Source organism: Cryptomeria japonica, chromosome 3, assembly GCF_030272615.1.
Source record: "Cryptomeria japonica chromosome 3, Sugi_1.0, whole genome shotgun sequence".
NCBI lineage: Eukaryota > Viridiplantae > Streptophyta > Pinopsida > Cupressales > Cupressaceae > Cryptomeria > Cryptomeria japonica.
In genome coordinates this window covers 801,425,373-801,441,362 of record NC_081407.1, presented here as the reverse complement: position 1 = coordinate 801,441,362, position 15,990 = coordinate 801,425,373, and the positions used below count along the sequence as shown (strand labels likewise).

The window sequence follows — 15,990 nt, the reverse complement described above, 5'->3', positions numbered from 1 at the left end:
AGACTTTCACCCAAGACAAGAAGGTAATTCACTACTGCATAAACTAGTTGCTAGGAACATAATTGAAGGAGATTTTAAAATGATGCCTAAACTAAGATATATATGATTAGGTTTAAAAAATGAACAAATTAAAATTAAAATTATGGTTTATCAAGAGTTAAAGGGTGTAGGAAGGGTCGTGTCCCATGAAACAATAAAATATATAAAGGAGATCATTTCAATGAGGAGGGATCAATTTAGAGAAATTATTATATATTTACTTGTTACTTCTTTGAGGAGCATAAACCATCATACTTACAATCTCAAGACGAAACCCCTCTTGATTTTACAATTAAGAAAGAAAACCCTGAATTGTCATTGTGTTAGGGACAAAAACCTCTAGTTTAGGCACATCTAAAAGCACTTTCAAAATAGACATACAAAAACAAATCATAAAAGTTCAAAAGAGAATTAAACCAGAAAATCAAGATAAAATTTATTTTCAATGTTATGTCATAAGTTATTACTCTAAATATTATAATAAATTCATAATCAAATTATCATTTTAAGGATTATTATTTTTGGGCAAAATTTAGAAATGTTCTAGAAAGGGGTATTACAAGGAGCAAAAGCATAAACCAAAATTAACACTACTTCAAATTTGAATTACCACTAATCAGAGCAAACAAGAATGCATTTGGCACATAAACATAAGCAAGTGAATAACATTAACAACTGTAAAGAGTGACCTTTGGTAATCATTTCTATATACTTCTAAATGTGAGTGACGGCTATTCTCCATACAAGACGGCACTTGATCAAAAATACAAATTTGCATAATACAATTGTTTTTCAGGGAATTTTTTGCATTTTTACAGCATTGAAAAGGCAGATAAAGAAAAACAAACCAGTAGAAATCGTGTAAAAAACTGTTATGATTTGCAGATTTTATGTTTTTTATAAGTGCTGTTCTGTATAGAGAATAGACAGCTCCCAAAATAAGCAACCAAGAGCGTTGATCAAGCCTTCCAATGATTATACTGACAGTGGTTGACTCGAAAAACTTGAGAAGAATAGTATTCCAAAACTCGTTCATCTAACATCCTTAGCTGGAGAGAAACTTCATTTTGACATTCTTTATAATGAAGCCTTACAGACTCGCACAATCTTTTAAAAAAAGCATTCCACTGCCACTGCCAAAAACAAGTTCTTGCTTTTAAGAAGACGCTTTCTTATTTTATTGACAGAATGAACAAAAACAGGCCAAAACTCTTCCATCCAAGCGTCATACATAACAGGCAACTTCTTTGAATATTTTCTATAGTGACGATGCCTGGTGTCAAGTTTAATGTCTGCATGACTGTTTGAGACGCAGGGGAAACTTTGGAGAGACCGTCAAAATTCTAAACAGACAAAAAATATGTTGCCTTTGATCTGTTTTATTAATCAACAATGAACTGCACCAACATTAAGTGGGCGCTTATGAATGGATACCCATCATTACAAACTTATATGAGAGACAGGTCCAGCCATCCAACTCAATCCCTACCTAACATAACATACACAAAATCTGAGCAAAAATCTCAACTCGAATAATGTACGCTCAGCTCAACTTCCTCGTTAACACAATGACACAGGAAAAATAGTGTATCATTTTATCATTCTACAACCAACAAATGGTGATAGTAGCTATCTTAAGAGCCAAAACTTTCATCATTTTACTAAAAAGCAAATCAAGTGAAACAGACTAGAAAATTTACGAAATGATAAAAAAACAATGGTTACCACATGAACCCATTGAACTAGAGGAGACAGTATAAGCCTTCCTTTAATTTGAAGCCAACATACAGCTACTTTAAGCACAAACGCAGCAATAAAAATGAAAGAAATGCAAAGGCATATGACTTCAGATATTTCAATGAGCTACTGGAAGACTTTTAAGTGAGGCAAACATAAGAATGGAGCATGCAATAAGAATAATTTATTTCGTATCATAGTGAATTTTTTTGTACAGAGAAGCAACAAGAAAAATACTTAAGCTACAATTTAAGGTAAGCACACAGCTCTCTTTTGGGCACAAAAGCAGCAACAATATCCATATTTTTCAATAGTTAAAATCTGTACAATATATTCACATAGGAGCTGCCGTAGGACTTTTCAGCAAAGACAAACTTGAGACTAGAGCATATGATATAGATACTTATTTTCTTCCATACTGATTTGCTTGAGCAGAGATGCAACATGTGCCTTATACGAGTTCAAGAAACCCTTGGGAAATATGAAATTGGTGATATGCATTCATATTTTTATATAAGTATTGGCATCTAGGTTAACAGGTCTCTTTGCAGGGTACTAGAGTCAAGACAGGCATTTGATTAAGAATTTAACCAGAAATCTCATGTTACAGGAAAAAATGTAGAGGATAAATCACAGAACCATATTCATATGACTTTCTTTCACTTCGAGCAACTAATTTTTCTTCTTCTTCTTAAATGTAATGAGATAGAATAAACTATTTAAATGCAGAAGAAATTTTGCATTGAATTTCTTTGTCATTTCATTTAACTTGAACTACCACCATCATGAAAATAATTGTTCCATAATTTCTTCTTTGTATGCCAAACTTGGGTTTGCTATATCAGCTTCTAGGTATATGATTTATTGATTTTCTTCATGACAAACCACCTTTATTGGCTTTAACACCACGAGAAAGAATACTTTTGGTCTGTTGTCTATTATGTAGGAAAGAGTTCTTCGGTGTTGTTATGACCTCAACTTTGAATTTATCTTCATGAACTGAAATGTGAATCCTCTTTTGTGATGTATTTGAAGAGTTTTTGTTGAAGGAAAATGAAAATAAGGGTGTGCAACTATTCAAGCACGTGATTATATAGAACTTATCTTCTTACTGAGTAAAGACAAGACTTGATTGTCCATTAAATTAATAGCATTCATTGTACTTTCGTTATCACAGGAATAAGATGGATCCAAGCAGATGCTTCTTCCAGATATGACCATCTTAATCTGTCACCAATATTTGTTTTCTAATTGGTATCTATAAATAAGTTTTGAAATGGCTACAAAAGACATTTATTTAAATTAAACATTGCTTTGGTATTTTCAAAGCATGGAGAAAGCCAGCAAATCTACTGAAGATATCATGATTATAATACCCACTAGGTGGATTCGATGATAGCCATTTTTCCTAATTCAAAAAGGCATTCAATCAGTCCTGGAGCCATACCTTAGTCCCTTTGGGAACATCTTGGTAGGTAGCTAAAGGACCGGAAATGTTACTACAATAGTCAGAATTAAGCATTAATAGCAACATCAAGTGAAATGGCAACATGACGTACATTGTAAACCTGGCTTAGATTGCATTTCATTAAAAGAGATGATGCTAAGAAGAATATATCATTACAGTATACATCAAGGATGCCTTTGACTAAAGAATCTGCTATAGTTTGCAAAGCTTCACTTGTAAATGAACGTTTGTGTAGCCTGATATTCAGACATTGATTTGATACTCCCAAAAACTACTCAGAGGCACTCACAAGTGCAAAATATTTTCAAATTAAATTAACAGTGCATGTGGAGGATGAAACCCAGAACAGTCTCCAAGAAACAATAACAAATATTTCCGAGCAGCCCTGTAGAACAAAATCATCTTCAGTTCAATGTCCCGAATATAAACTAATGCAAAACATAAGTAGCAGGTTCATGTGAGCTACTATATTTTTAAATAGCTGTTAAGAGGCTTAAATATGTTTTTTTAAATTACCAAGCACCCGGATTCTTTAAAGCAATTAGTCATTCATACCTGAATATACATCCTATGTGTGTGCACCCATTTGGAAGTGGGTAATCTTCATTGAATCCAAAACCTTCTGGAAACAAATCATCAAAAGAAACCATTAGAAACAACTGTATGATTGCAATTTCAGACAAGTAAGAATACCTTCAGCCACATTATAATTGAGACAAATCATCTGTGCAACCTAGAATTGAGTCACGCAGTCATGCCAACTTCCACTACACCTGGACCAGGATTTGGGCAATCATCTAAAGCTCTCTTTACCAACCATTAAAAGAAAGATATTCACAATACAGATTAACTTACAGTACAAATAAAAGTTGTCGATTCCCACAAAAGCAATTAGCATGTATTGGCTGTGAAAATTACCCTAAATTTTAGAAGAACTCACATGATGATAACCATTAGTTTGATCTGAGCCATTGGATTAAGATCTATTTCTGACAATTTATGTTGAATGTACCCTTGTTGACAGACTGGTCAATCAATTGATTTATGGATCTAAACATTTGAATTTTTTTATGGATCTAAATGAGCTTTCTAAAGAACTTATTATTTAACTAAGCATTGTTTCAATCAAATTAACTATAATTACCTTGGACATATATATTCACGAAATGTATGCCTTTTAAATTTCTAATCCATTTTTTAAGCAGCAAAGTAGTCAACTGTGATTCTAGAAATTCAGAAAGTGATAGGCTAAGCCGAATTAGACAAGAGGTGGCATAGAAATGCTGAGGACTTTTGCCACACCTACGTGTCATTTTTTGGCCACAACGCATTATAAATATGAAAGTTGAAGTGGAAGGCCACTTATATGTGCTAGAGATGCAAATTAAATCAAACTTATTGGTTGTCTTTAAAGTAACAGCCAAGTCAGATTAAGAATTATGTTCCCCTAATGAAAGCCCACAAGGGGATTTCTTTCCATTTACCTCATACTCAAATTTTGCATCCCTGAGTTTGGATCTCATGGCCAAGCTCAGGAGTAAACAAAACCTCATCAATCCACCGGAATTTGAAGTACCAAGGAGAATTGCTCTAGAAAAAGATTTTCATGTCACCATTCTAAACCAAATGAGATACCTAAATGAATTCCAGAAGCTCCCTGTCATTGACACGATGTGCAGTATAGCACCAACAAAGACTCTTTGAGAATTTAAATCATCCAAACACAAAATTTGAAGCAGAACACCATTTTATGTGCTAGAGAAGCATAAAAACGTAGGTTGTTTTTCAAGTCACAGCCAAGCCAGGAAAAAATTCAAATATGTTCCCCTTATGAAAGCTCACGAGGTAATTTCTTTCCATTTACATCGTACTCAAATTTTGTATACCTTGGTTTTGACCTTGAGGGCAAGCTTAGGAGTAACAAAACTTCACCAATCCACTCATATCCAAAGTACCAAGTAGAATTGCTACAGGAAAAGATTTCCATCACATTATTCTGAACATAATAAGATACTTTAATAAATTCAAGAAGCTCCCTCCCATTAACAGAACATGGTAAAGCACCAACAAAGACTTCTTGAGAACTCAAAAAATATAATTCCAATCAACTGATCAAGAAATGTTCAACCATCCAGGAGGAAGAATTAGCATCTTCTTTCTCTCCGGTATTGCTTAGTGGTGCTTGGGTGTTTTTTCCAACCCCTTTAAATAATTACCAATGCACATAAGCAAAAGATCATACAGAAATGATTGCTCGTGGAAATAGTCATAAAAGTGATGATAGAGCATAAAAACACTCCATTTTATTTAGGTTTCTATTATATAGTCATCAAAAAGATGATAGAGTAAAAATAGTTATCAAAGTGATGATAGAGTATAAAAACACTCCATTTTATTCAGGTTTCTATTATAGGTTTTTTCCACAAAATTTCAAATATTCACTCCAAAGCAGGTTTGAGTTTTTGTTGGAATTGACCTACTAAATTCTTAAAAGTTTAATTATTTTCAAGTGATAAAAGTGTTAGGAATTGCATGCAGAAATGATCAATTATATGCAAATAATGATTAAACAGAGGAATGAAAAACATAGAAATAATAATAGAGAGGAGACAATTTTAATGTGGTTCACCCAAACTCGGGTTATGCTCACCAAACAGAGAGTCTCACCAAACAGAGAGTCCAATATTATTATCCAGTAAATTGAACCAATTACAACCAGCAATCCCTTGCAACTCAATACCGTTGCAAAATGCTACAGAAATTCTCTCTACAAAAAACCCTAACCCTTGACCGTTTTAACAAGACTTATGTCGGTTACAAAAATTAGGGTTACAATATGTCAACCAATAGAAAAATAACTCCTGGCGCCTTTATAAAATAATAAGTCATTTGAGCTCCACGGGGCACTACCCCTCGACCCCGCCCTGTACCATGACAAGGAGCGCGCCAGGGGTGCTGCCCCTAGACCCTGCAAGAGACGCTGCCCTTTGACCCCATCTTGGGGGCGCTGCCCCCAAACCCCCGTTGAATAATTTGGGGGGAAACTGCGCCGATAAAAGTGGGGAAAATATAACCTCCGAGTATGATTAGGCTCCATACAACAATAAAAAGATCATGAAACTGAACATTCAAAGGAAAAGCCATACGTATTTATGCATGAATGACACATGAAGAAAAAATATTTGTATTCCAGAATAAACAGAAAACATATAATTGGGTTTAAATGAAGATATTTTTGAAAATATCATAATTTGGATGTAGCAGACTATTTGATCAGAATACCTAGGCAAATAATTCTGCTATATAGATTTTTCTCTACAACTACATCACATCACATCCCATTTAAAAAGAGAGACAGGAAGAGAAAGGTTAGAATATGTCACCATCACATCATGCCTCATCAACGATGCATTTGACAAAATAATCTGCGAAGAATTACAAAGCTGCACCTTGTAAACACAAAGCTTCACTTGTACATACAGACTTGTATATAACCTATGTATCTGACACCTATTTACTATTAGCAGAAACTGTAGTGCACACATGCACTCACAATTACAAAAATGAAAGATTAAACCAACACCGCACATGGAGTATGAATTCCAGAACTGCCTTGACTAATACCTTAAAGGAATATTTCCACAAGCTCCTGTGGCACAGTAGCCTCTCCAGTTTAGTTCAAAAACCTTGAATCCTGTAAACTGCTCCAATCATAAGTGGAAGGTACAATGGACCTATCAAATTCTTGAAAGTGGCCATTAGAAGGATTAGAGATATTTTTGGCTAACTCTGAAGCAACATATCTACCCGAAGATATTATTCCATGTCCTTGTGATGCAACTGGAATTTGGTAATTTTGATTGTATTCAAAACTTTCTGGAAATGAACTATCATAACAGAAGCTATTTGATACATTACTGTGTGCTGTTGAACTTTGTGACAAATAAGGATATCTTAATGCATTTGATAATTGAGACTCATTGCTTGTGCCAGTTTGGATGGAAGGATACCCCAAGCCACCTGAAAATTGATATTCACTGTCTATACAATTTTGTATTGAAGAATACCTCATGCCACCTGACAATTGACACCCAACGTCTCTGCCATTTTTTATTGAATCATACCAACTTCCGCTATATACAGACTGGGGATCCAAATTTTGGTAATTAGCTAAAGTGTCGCTTTTCCAACTATCCTGAAAAGATACTGGCATTACAGATTGGCTTACGCCACGGTTAGAAACTTGTGTTTTACACAAGGATTCAGCCTGTGTTGACTCTGGCATGGGACGGACTTGTAACAATTCAAGTAATAGTGAGAGATCCTCATCACTGCGACCATTGATTTGTGTTGAATGATTAGTTCCAGGCGTGGTGCTGAAATAAGAATTAGATGTACCACTGCTAAAATAAGTGAAGGGTTGGCCATTCAATGGATTTATGTTACCATTTGTAACTGGGGCATCATAAATACTTGACAGGCCTGGCAGGGGTGAGGAAGGCATTGTATTCAGAGATGAAGGCGAGGAAGGCAATGTATTGAGAGATTGTGAAGAACACAGGTTGTAGGAATGAAATGAAGAATGACGGGAGGTATTATCTAGCTTTTGTAATTGCTCAACACCATGGTGTAAAGGATAAACTTTTTCATACGATGCAGAACCTTCCACAGTAGAATTGTTGTGAACAGGACGAACAGATTCACTGTTTTGGATCTTTTCAATTTGTCCACTCTTCTGAATTATCTTGGTGTTTTCAGAAAGGAACCTGGCAGAATCAGAAGCAAAAGACTGCTGGCACGGAAGATCATCCTGAATCAATCCTTGGGGTGACTCCATGGATAAAGATGATTGTGGCACCGGCAAATGTTGGTTATAGCTTGCTGCATCTGTGCCTGAATGCAATTTCTCATCAAGCATGATAGTATCAGAAGAAGTTGAAGCTATAGCAGGGGACCGAGTATTGCCTGCTGATGAAATTCCCAAAGAGGATAAACATTGCTTTCCTAATTCATCTCCAGATGCCAATTCCATTCGAGTCATTGCTTTCTTAAGCTCTACTTTTTTACCTTGGAATGGAATGTAATGCCTCCTTACCGCTTCATCTGCATCTTTCTGATTTTCAAACAAAACAAACCCAAATCCTCTAGATCTGATGACCCCATCTTCATCATTGCCACAAATAACAGTAGAATCCACAACTTTTCCAAATTCTCCATCCATGAATTCAAGGAGCTCCTTATCATTAACATAAGGTGGTAAACCACCAACAAAGACTTTTCGAGAATTCAAGTCATCTAATTCCTCACTTGAAAAAGATCCGAATGATGATGCAGTTGAAGGGCGAGTTGCAATTCTTGCACCTGATAAAACACTTGGCAAAGCTGATATAGGCCTAAGCTCTTTCTGTCCATGAGCGAATTTGCATTTCAACCCATTTGGGCAATTTCCATTTCTCTCATAATGCATACACAGCTTGATTTTATAATTCTTTAAAGAATCAGATGCACTGGAAATTACTTGAATTCCATGAACTGCTTCCACCTTCTGACTAAGAAGTGTCATTTGCTGACCCTTGAGAAGTTCCTCTTCTGAGTGAGCAAAATGGCAATTGAATCCCCACTCGCACTTCTTGTTGGTCCCATGAAAGCGACAAAAAACTGACTTGAAGGGAGGCAAGGTAACTGTTTTAGCAGGAGGCTGCTCTTTGGTATTTACAACTGCATCTGCACTGATTGTATGCTTGCGTGGCTTTTTCTGAACTGTTTGCCAAGAAGTTGAATTTGAGGCAATGTCAGTCTCCTGTGAGTCAAATGCAGAAAGCTGGGTTGAAGGCTGTGCCTGGAATTTTTCTGGAACTTCAGCAGGATTTTGTGGCATCGCTCTTGCCACAGACAGATATGAATTAGATACAGCAGAAGTGGCTGATTGAGAAATGGAATCTGGATGCTTGACAGGAGATAGGCCATCTGGAAACAGAGAATTTGTTCCCTGTGTTTTCTGGAAATGTGAATACTTTAACTCTGCGGGAATGCAATTTTGGGAAGCAACAATCTGATCACATGCTTCTTCAAGAAGGTGGCCATTCAGACTTATCAAATCATGCATCTCAGCAGACCGCACAAGTTGAATAGGTTTATGACTCCTCAAACTTAATACATCTCGGTTCGCCCCATATCTAAGTAAGAGAGCTGCACATGGAAGATGATTATTTTTCACAGCATAATGTAGAGGGGTCTCTTTTGTTCCTGTCAGTACATTTATACATCCCTCATGCTTCATTATAATTAAAAAAAGGGCATCCAGGTGGCCATGACCTGCAGCTGTATGTACAGGAGTTGCCCCAGTATTGTTTCCAGATGTAACAGATGAACCAGCTTCTAGAAGCCTTTCCACAACTCTACAGTTTACACTGCACCTATTGAAAGAAGTAGCTTGTTTCAAGGCCCAATGAAGAGCCGTGTTTCCATCATTATCTGTAGCATTGACTGGGGCAGAAGAAGCCAGCAAAATATTGATAAGTTCAAGATCATTTACCTGCACAGCTCGAATCAATGGTGGCAGACAGTTTTTTGCATGTGCACTCCAGCTTTGGACAAACTGAAGAATGCATTCTAATATTTTTCTTGCAACTCTATAGTTCTGCTTCTGTAAATCATGATTGTCTTTGCATTTACCAGATGCCTTAGTAGACTCTGTCACTATATTGCCAGTTTTTCGACTAGCATCTCCTTCACTTGAATTTGAACAATATTTTGAATTAATTTCCTCCCATTCAGTAGCATCTTTCCTGAACTTTATTTCTGGATTATCGTCATCCCAATCCCCTAAAGTTCTTTTTGAGTTCAGCACTTCTGACACATGCTCTTCCTCCAAATTGGTTGTCTGACATTTTGCAAGATTTTGGAATCCTTCATCTGGGCTATTAGGAGATGGGGAGAGTAGTACCTTTTCTAACATGTAATCAAGTATTGTCCCTCCAGATTCTGTGTCAAATTCTGAACTTTTCATCACAGTGTTTATGATTGACCTTCTGACATGTAATAGAGCAACTAATGGAACTAAAGTTAGATTTTTAGCAAATTTGAATGCCAAAGCAACAAAGGCCTCTTTGCTACTACACTTTATTACAAGAGTTTTCAATACTTTTAAATCCTTCTCCCCAATTTGTTTAACAATTTCAGATGCATCTGTAGACAGGTCCCAGTCCACATCTAGGTTAGGACTCAATAAAGCTTCTTCAAGAGGCATCATCGAATGCCTATTTAAAAGAATAGAATTAGCTCCCTTTTTCAAAAGAAGATCTACAGATTTATGGTTATGGCAAAAACTTGCAATATGCAAACCTGAGCGCTGCTCAACTTCATCTACAGCATCAATACTTACAGGGGTGAACTTTTCTGAATCTAACAAAATTTTACAACATTTAATAGAATCAAGTGCACAAGCATAATGAAATATTCTTCTGGCTAATTTGGAGAACTCGTCAGTCTCTTTTGAAACATTTTTTTTGTTCTTTTTCCCTTTTTTGCTTGAAGGTATTGTTTCTAAATTCCTTTCACTCAGTAGAAGCTCCTCTAACTCATCTGGATTATCTTCTTCCACTAGCCGAGCAATATTTGGTTTCAATTCTGTCTTTAATTTTATCTTCATATTTTTTATGTCTACAATTTCGAGACTTGGGTATTCCTCTGTATTTTCCTCCACTTTCCTCATTTCATCTGCAAGGCATGCAAACATTTCTGCCAGATAGTCCTGCAATAAGAAGATTGCCTTTCCTCAGACAAAACTTGTGCACCAGAATTGATATTTCTGCAATCAATGTTTCCGTTACTATATTTGTATGAGCTAAATATACCTCCTGCAAAACAACAAAAGATCCATTATGGTCATGAGTCTTATGACTATGACAAGAGATATCTGGTACTGCAAAAATAAAGAACAACAGAAAGCTAACATAAAATGCAGAATCAGAAAGTTCGTTCATCTCAAGCAATTGGTGCAATGAAAAATATTAAAAACGGTATCAACTGCAGCATGAACCAAGGAGTCATACAATTAGGCTATGGTGGTCGAATGAAAAAGGATGCTGGAATTCATTAATATTATCTTATATCTAAGACCAGTTGATCTGAATGCGCAGATTGTTGAGTTTGAAAGGAAAATATGTGTTTCATGTCTGTAACAATTTACATTATTTCCTGATTGTTTATTGTATTAGATGTCATCAGACAACAAATCTTCAGATCAGTATTAAGTCGATACAACATCAACAGTTTTGCCAAGAAAATAAACTAGGACCAACAGAACATGAAATTAATTTCAATGTTGACATCAAGAAATGAGATAATTCTACTCAAAGACAGGTATCTCATGCCAAAGATACAGTAAAATATGCATTATCCCACATAGAGAGATGCATTGATCCAAGTAACAAACAAATGTGTCTCACCATCGTGTAAAGATGAAGCATACACAATGAAGGGTTTGACCTAAATTTTAACAAATTAAAAACAGACAAAATAATAGTCCCTCCAGATATCTGACAATTCCCTTTAAACACTCATGTTCTCAAGAGGAAGGTTCCCCAAACTTCCATTCATGGACTTGAAGAAAGTTTGAACTGTGAAACAATAAGCATCAATCATGCGTCAAACAGTTCAAACCCTGTGAAAGGTTCTACCAAACAAAAAATAGGGTTCTAAAAATAACATTTTAGTTTATAACATCCACAAGCACCATTTGCTCAAAACAAAAACAAACACTTCAAATGCATCCACCCACTGATGTTAGGAAGTTATTTAAATTTAATCCCCACCAATGAGTTAAAAAAAGCATACAATTGTCAAGAACCCATGAGATTCTCTAGGAAAAGAAATACAGGGATCTCAACTGAACATTTTAGTTTAAATCCTCATTTTTATCATTGTTCAAGTTCTGTAGAATTTCTACTAAACAAAACTCTGGTTTAAACCTTTACAGACACTAGTTATCTCAAACAGTAATTAACATTCAAGTCCTGTGAAATTCTCTACTAAATAAAACCCGAAATACAAATACAACACTTCGTTTAACTTCCCACAAGCACCAGTTAGCGAAAACAGTGACCAACAGTTTGAATCCTGTGAGATTCTACACTAAAACAAAAGTAGGGGCCTCAATACAACATTTACAGTTTGATGCTTCACAAACAAAAATCATCAAACAATAGTAGTTAAAAGATCAAATTGTGTTTTACGTTCCCCACTAAACAACACATGGGGCATCAATGCTACATTTTGATTTAAACCTTCACAAACACCATTTTCCTTTATACACTAATCAACACCTTGAATCAAGTGAAGGTCTCTACAAAAGAAACCCAGGGGCCTTGACACAGCATTTTAGAGTTCAATCCTCAAAAACTATTTCGATTTACCTTGAACAGTATTAAGGATCTCCAATAAACAAAGTCAAGGCATCTCAATACTATAAGGTTAATACAAGCGATTCCCTAAGTTCAAATATGTTATTCTCCACTAAATAAATAAAGGGTCTAATAGCAGAAAGTCCATAGTTCTAAGGAGTTTCCTGACGGGGGGCGAAGGGACAGGGGTACCACGTGCCTAATTTTGGGGAGGGCGGCAGAGCGGTGGTGGTGGTGGGGTGGTGGTGTTCATTTACAAAATTGAGGTGAATTGAAATCTTCAAGGCAAAATCTGCAATATAACATCTTTGCAAGTGCCCCATGAAAGGTAAACTAGCTTTCACAAAGTTAAAGGTTGCAATTGGTATGTAATGGCATGTGCTGTAGAGGGACATTTCCCCCAAGTCTTGGAAACATCCCCCCATAGGCGAACGCGTCCTCATGGAACAGTGGCAGAAGTCTAGTTCAAATGCACACAAGCATCATCAATCAAAGACAGTGTTCAAAAGTACTCTGTAGTACTTCAGAAAACAAAAAAGGTACTCTCCTCACAAAATTCTAGTTTAAATCCCCCAAGTCCAATTGATCAAAACAATTATATGTAGTTCAAAAACAATAAGATGCTCTCCAAAAACAAAGCTGGGGGCCCAAATCGGACTCTGTTTCAGCTAGGACACACACAACCAATACTGGCTCCCACATTTTCTGATAAAATCCTTATAACAATTGTTTACCTTAAAGTGTAATACCTTACACAAAATATTATCTTAAATACCATGAGCCCATTTACCTTAAACATTGGTGAATAGTTCAAATTCCAGTTAATCAAAAACAAGCGTCTCGATGCAATGATTAGGTTTGCTGATCCTCATAAGCACCATTTCTCCTAAGCACTTATCAATGGTCAAAATTCTATTAAAGATTCCACTGAACAAATGCAGTAATCTCAAGAAACAATGGTAGTTCAAATCACCAAAAGCGCCATTTGCCTTGTGGAATAATCAAAAGTTCAATCCTGTTAAGTAATCTATTATACAAAACAAGAGCATCTAAATATAGCAATTTAATTTTAAGCCCTACAAGCACTAGCTCTAGTTTAAATCCTGAAAGGCATCCACTAAACAAAACAGGGCTATCTCAATATAAAATTTTGTTTTAAATCACCACAAGCACCGTTTATCTTAGCCACCTGTAGATGTGAGAATACATGTACTGGTAAAGGAGCAGGGACACTGTTCAAATCAGGGTACATGACTAAATGACTAGGAGCACATCTATATTTTATACAAATTAGAATATAGTCACCAGAAGATGTGGATACAGAGAGGGGCATGGTCGTCACGCCTACACTAGAGTTCCCTAATGACCCTACCATTTATCAAAAGTAATGTTTAAACAGTTCAAACCCTGTTAGGTTCTCAATAAAAATAAAAGCAGGGGCGACACGCCAAGATGTCTCAACATGTCATTTTAATTTAAACCTTAACAAGCACTATTTCCAGCTCAAAGCCTGTCGAGCTCTCCACCAAACAAAACAAGGTGTCTCGTTTAACTTTAAATACATGCAAGAATTATTCAACAAAATCAGTGGTCGAACATAAGCCTCCACAAAACAAAACTAGGGCTCTCAGCACGACATTTGGAATTGAATCCCCACATGTAGCATTTACCAAAAACAGCGGCCAACAGGTTCAAATCTTACGATGTTTTCCACTAAAAAAAAGTGTCTCAATCAATTTATGTTTCAGCTATAAACCCAACGCGGCTTCCACATTTTCCAATCAAATTCCTACAGAACCATTAAACTTAAGTTCGCATCTTCTTCAGCTCTCCACAGAACAAAACCGAAGGCCTGAATACAACATTTCAGTTTAACTCCCCACAAACACCATTCGTCAAAAACACTTGTCCCTGTTCCAAATCCACTGATGCTCTCCACTAAACCAAACTATGGGTTTCACTAAAACATTTCAGTTTAAATCCCCAGAAGCATCATTCATCAAAAACACATGTTAAACAGCTCAGACCATGTTGAGCTCTCTCGAAAAAACATCCGACCTCGATAATCTTCCATTACAGGTAAGATATTTAATCCCTACCCTGGTTTACACATGCTACAATCCTAAACCGAAAACCCAAATGCCCATGCAGAGAATTTACACTCCAGTACTAACCCCACTAATCCCGTACATAACTGAACATGAGCTGGGCATGCAGCTAAAACCTGAACAAAAACAGCAATGACCCTAATTTCCGTTTTCCTCAGAATTCAAACAACACCCAAAAAAAAAAGCATAAATTTCCACCAACATGCGACTAATGTAAGCCCAAATGACGATCCAGACACAGTGCCCAGCACCAAACAGTAGAGCACAGCAACCCTTGAATTTCTATTCTCCTTTCCCATTAAAGAAACATAGAAAAATCATGACTAACTTACTGATTGCATAGAATGTTGTACAATACTGAAAATTCTCCTCTCTTTCTCTTTGTAGCTGCAGCTTTCTCTCTTCTTTCTTCTTTCTTCTTTCTTTCCTCTTGATTTCTTTTGCTTCGGTCAGTGACAAAAATGCAGTAGAAGTGATGTTGCTTTGGACCGAGTCATAAACAAAAAAGTGGAAAAATGCTCCGAAATTTGAAGGTTTTTAAGAGCTAAGATATATGAAATTTTTCCATCTCTTTCAAAGCCCAATGTGAATATCATCGGAAGGGCGTGAACGATTACTTCCTATGGTGGATAGCCCCGAGCCTAAATCCACACCAGGCCTATACACTTTTTAAGTACTTCATTTATGCACTGTTCGCCTCGGTACAAGTAGTATCACAGTCCACTTAGCTTATCCTTGGTCCTTAAATTTTTAGGCTGGCTAATGTTTTTCAAGTGAGATTTTATATGGGGAGGGATTTTTTAATTAATTATGGGAGAAAATGTTGGGATTTTGAGTAAATTTTAATTTGATATATTTATATTGTATAAAATAAAGGAATGTTAATAAAGGTGTTATCAATGAAGTATGCACCTAGTGCTGAGCTATAAACTTAACTATCTATTGAAACATGGGATGATCTTTCAAGTGTGAGTGTGGGCTTTGTATTGTGTATTGATAATATAGAGTGTGGGGTTTATATTGACAACAATGGGGATGAGAGTGTAGTTTCTGGATTCTATTGTGTGTAAGATTTTTGCATCAACGTTTCGGATCACACTCAATGATCCATCATCAAGATGAAGAAAGTCAAATGGGGATGTTAATTTGATGTGTTTGTATTGATAATAAAAAAGATGTTAACTTGATATGTTGGTATTTTAATATATTTTTTATATATGTTGGTATTTTATTA

The 15,990-nt window shown here is 36.0% G+C and overlaps 1 protein-coding gene across 3 annotated transcripts; it reads right to left on the bottom strand.

Annotated features, from left to right (window-relative positions):
* Positions 1 to 3,124: 3,124 nt before the first annotated feature.
* Positions 3,125 to 15,455, bottom strand: LOC131036823 (uncharacterized). Of its 3 annotated transcripts, none has more exons than XR_009104144.2 (4): positions 15,089 to 15,455; positions 6,869 to 11,103; positions 3,800 to 3,866; positions 3,125 to 3,629 (listed from the first exon to the last, which is right to left on the bottom strand). XR_009104144.2 is itself a non-coding variant. In XM_057968814.2 (2 exons), exon 2 carries the CDS (start codon positions 10,980 to 10,982, stop codon positions 6,918 to 6,920), a length of 4,065 nt encoding a protein of 1,354 aa, XP_057824797.1. In that variant the 5' UTR covers positions 10,983 to 11,103; positions 15,089 to 15,455; the 3' UTR covers positions 6,656 to 6,917. The 3 variants fall into 3 exon arrangements, 1 of the variants encoding a protein (XP_057824797.1); XR_009104145.2 differs by having other exon boundaries at positions 3,800 to 3,863; XM_057968814.2 differs by lacking the exons at positions 3,125 to 3,629; positions 3,800 to 3,866 and having other exon boundaries at positions 6,656 to 11,103.
* Positions 15,456 to 15,990: the final 535 nt, after the last annotated feature.

What these genes read in the sequence shown, in the direction of transcription:
- LOC131036823 (XM_057968814.2), bottom strand. Translation starts at nt 10,982, where the DNA reads ATGTTTGCATGCCTTGCAGATGAAATGAGGAAAGTGGAGGAAAATACA.